This window comes from Rhagoletis zephyria, unplaced genomic scaffold, assembly GCF_001687245.7.
Source record: "Rhagoletis zephyria isolate East Lansing unplaced genomic scaffold, Rhagoletis_zephyria_1.1 Rzeph_scaffold_22442, whole genome shotgun sequence".
NCBI classification, from domain to species: domain Eukaryota; kingdom Metazoa; phylum Arthropoda; class Insecta; order Diptera; family Tephritidae; genus Rhagoletis; species Rhagoletis zephyria.
In genome coordinates this window covers 3,644-7,255 of record NW_016179500.1, presented here as the reverse complement: position 1 = coordinate 7,255, position 3,612 = coordinate 3,644, and the positions used below count along the sequence as shown (strand labels likewise).

The following is a 3,612-nucleotide window of genomic DNA, read 5'->3' as shown; positions in this document are numbered from 1 at the left end:
CCAATTTCTTCCAACCTTGGCACAGTTGTTGGCCTTAGTACACCATACCAAATGGCCGAAAGTCTTTTAATTCAGACAATAACCACGCCCACATCCCATATAACGGTAATTTAGAGAAATACAAAATCTTCGATGAATCAGTAAATATTGAAGCTAATTTATTCAAAATTGATGCTTGCAAAAACTCTTTACCAAGAAATACTTTTATGGTACAATTTTGGGAAATGGGCCGGGCCCCGCCCACTTATGATCTCATATATGTATATCGGTAACCGTTCTACCAATTTGTACCAAACTCGGTGTGGTTATTGTGCTTGCCACATGAAAGCAAAGCGTTGAAAATTATTGAAATCGGACTAAAATTACGGCCGCTTTTCATATAACGGTAAATTTCAGAAATGCTTGAAACTTCAATATTTCGAAATTNTTCGGCTCCGCCCGAACTTAGACTTTCTTACTTGTTTTTACTCTCATTGATTTGTGCTCATCGCTTTTTCGTAAGACTTAAATATTTACCTAAATTTGAGTTTCAAATGTTCAACTTTTTAAATTAAGTATTGTCAAATAATTGAATGTCAAAAATTGTCCTTATGAAACACGCTGCGCAAAGTTGCCCAATTGCCCGAATATGAAACTTGCGCATATAGATGAGTACCCTTATACTTTTTCTGTTCCAAAATCTATAATCGGTAATGCCGAATTTCCACTAGGCATTGAAATGACAAAAATTGGAGGAATTAAAAAAAAATCCGATGTGGAAATGAATTGAATAACTTTTTTTTTAATAATGGCACGAATATTTTCTAATGCCCAACCAAAATGTCACTGTTTGAAAAAATCGTGGTACTTTTGCTTAGTGTAAGTTTTTAATTGCATATTCACTATCATATAAGGTGGTGTTATTAGAACAGTGGATTTTTTTTGGTCTCACGGCGTATAATGATAAAATTAAAATATTTTTATACCCGAGCGCACTTGTGCACAAGGGTATATAAATTTTGTTCACATAACGGTTGTTTGTAACAGGCAAAACGAATCGAGATAGATATAGACAAATGTATACATAAATGATCAGAATGAAAAGAGAAATCGATTAAGCGGTGACTGTCTGTCCGTCCGTCCGTTTACACGATAACTCGAGCAAAAATTGAGATATCTCAACGAAATTTGGTATGTAGGTTTCTGCTAATCCAAGGTAGGTTGGTATTGAAAATGGGCGAAATCGAATTGTAACCACGCCCACATCCCATATAACGGTAATTTTCGGAAATACGAAAACTGCGATATTTTAGTAACTACTGAAGATTATTCACTCAAAATTGATATTTGCAACAATTTTTAGACGAAAAATAATAATATTATAAATTTTTTGGAAATGGGCGTAGCCACGCCCACTTATGGTTACATGTGTATATCTTGGTAACCGCTGCACCAATTTCTTCCAAACTTGGCACAGTTGTTGGCCTTGGTACAGCATACTAAATGGCCGAAAACTTAAAAAATCGGATAATAACCACGCCCACATTCCATAGAACGGTAATTTAGAGAAATACAAAATCTTCGATAAATCAGTAAATGTTAAAGCTAATTTATTCAAAATTGAAGCCTGCAACAATACTTTACCAAGAAATACGTTTATGGTAAAATTTTGGAAAATGGGCGTGGCCCCGCCCACTTATGATCACATATATGTATATCGGTATTCGTTCTACCAATTTGTACCAAACTCTGTAGTTTTATTGTGCTTGCCACATAAAAGCAAAACGTTGAAAATTATTGAAATCTGACTAAATTTGCGGCCGCTTTTCATATAACGGTAAATTTCAGAAATGGTTGAAACTGCAATATTTCAAAATTTAAGGACGCTAATTTACTCAACATTGATACAACCCGGCTTACCGCCTAGCGGTAGCTTAAGGAAAGGTGAAAAAACATATATTTAAAACTTGCGCCGGGTATTTAATGTTNTTTGCGGCCGCTTTTCATATAACGGTAAATTTCAGAAATGGTTGAAACTGCAATATTTCAAAATTTAAGGACGCTAATTTACTCAACATTGATACAACCCGGCTTACCGCCTAGCGGTAGCTTAAGGAAAGGTGAAAAAACATATATTTAAAACTTGCGCCGGGTATTTAATGTTCGGCTTCACCCGAACTTAAACTTTCTTACTTGTTTTTATTTTATTTTGTACTCCTACTATCACCTTACACATGTATATTCGCCTTGTTCACTATTGAAAACAAACTTTTTCATTCGTAGGCAACAACGATTCTGGTCTTCATTGTGGTGGCAGTCTGATAAACGAACGTTACCTTATTACGGCAGCCCATTGTGTTAGCAAACGAATGCTCCCTGCAAGTTGGGCTTTGACTGGAGTTCGTTTAAGAGAATGGAATCAAGAGACCGAAAGAGATTGCCAAATTGATAGTCGAGGTAATTCGCTTTGTGCTGGCCTGTACTTGGACGTCAATGTTGAAGAACAATTATGCCACCCCCGATACAATGTAAGGACTCAAGCAAACGATATAGCATTATTGCGTCTTCAAGAAAAAATCAACTTTAACTATTTTGTTGGGCCGATTTGCTTAGCAATGGATACAAAACTTCGTTTGGACAACTTTGAAAATGCAACAATGGACATTGCAGGGTGGGGAGCTACCGAAACGAGTAATAAAAGCAAAATGAAACTTAAAGCATTAGTTAGAGGTCAAAGTCTTGAAAAATGCAAAAATAAATACCGTACTGACGCAAGGATTGATCTTGGGGACACTCAAATGTGTGCTGGTGGTGAGAAAAGCATTGACACCTGTCGTGGTGATTCCGGTGGACCGCTGATGTTTCCACACAAGTTTAACGAATTGGAATCATACTTTTTGGTCGGTGTGGTTTCTTTTGGGCCGACGCCCTGTGGTCAGGAAGGTTTTCCAGGCGTTTATACTCGTGTGGGTTCTTTCGTAGATTGGATACGATATACCATTAGAAAATAAAAAGAGTCATACAAGTAAATACTATCAAATAAAACACCTCTTTGAGGTAAAATTTTCGAGTGCCGAAAGCTGAACTAGAAACACAAAATTTATGATATCAATTTCGTGACGAAAATTATACGCATTTTTTAACTGCCTTTGAAACGTAGGGAAAATCTTTTTTATTCATACGAATCGTTGCAAAAGTTCTGTTTTTTATTTTGTGCTTGTAGCAGTAGACGCAATTTCGCAACGTTCCGAATAAATAATAAAAGATTTTCCGTACGTTTCAAAGGCAGTTAAAAAATGCGTATAATTTTCGTCACGAAATTGATATCATAAATTTTGTGTTTCTAGTTCAGCTTTCGTCACTCGAAAATTTTACCTCAAAGAGGTGTTTTATTTGATATCAATTATTTTGGGGTAGCAAATTTAAAATCGACGAAAATACAAACAATAATCTAAATGTTCTATTTTTCTCAAGTAAATTGCTAAAAATATTATCTAAATCTAAATTGTGTATTCAAAGCGATGTTTCCATTGAAACATATAATTTTTCGTATACGGAATAACGCAAAAAAGAATGATCATATCCTCTGTATTCGAAAAAATTAAAAATAAAAGAAAATTGTGAGAAATGATA

General features: G+C 35.2%; 1 protein-coding gene across 1 annotated transcript; it reads left to right on the top strand.

Annotated features, from left to right (window-relative positions):
- Nucleotides 1–1,742: 1,742 nt before the first annotated feature.
- Nucleotides 1,743–3,051, top strand: LOC108381402 (serine protease easter-like; the record flags this gene model as incomplete). Its single annotated transcript, XM_017637819.1, has 2 exons — nt 1,743–1,759; nt 2,285–3,051. Coding segments are annotated over 2 exons (723 nt in total), but the record flags the coding sequence as incomplete, so codon positions are not given.
- Nucleotides 3,052–3,612: the final 561 nt, after the last annotated feature.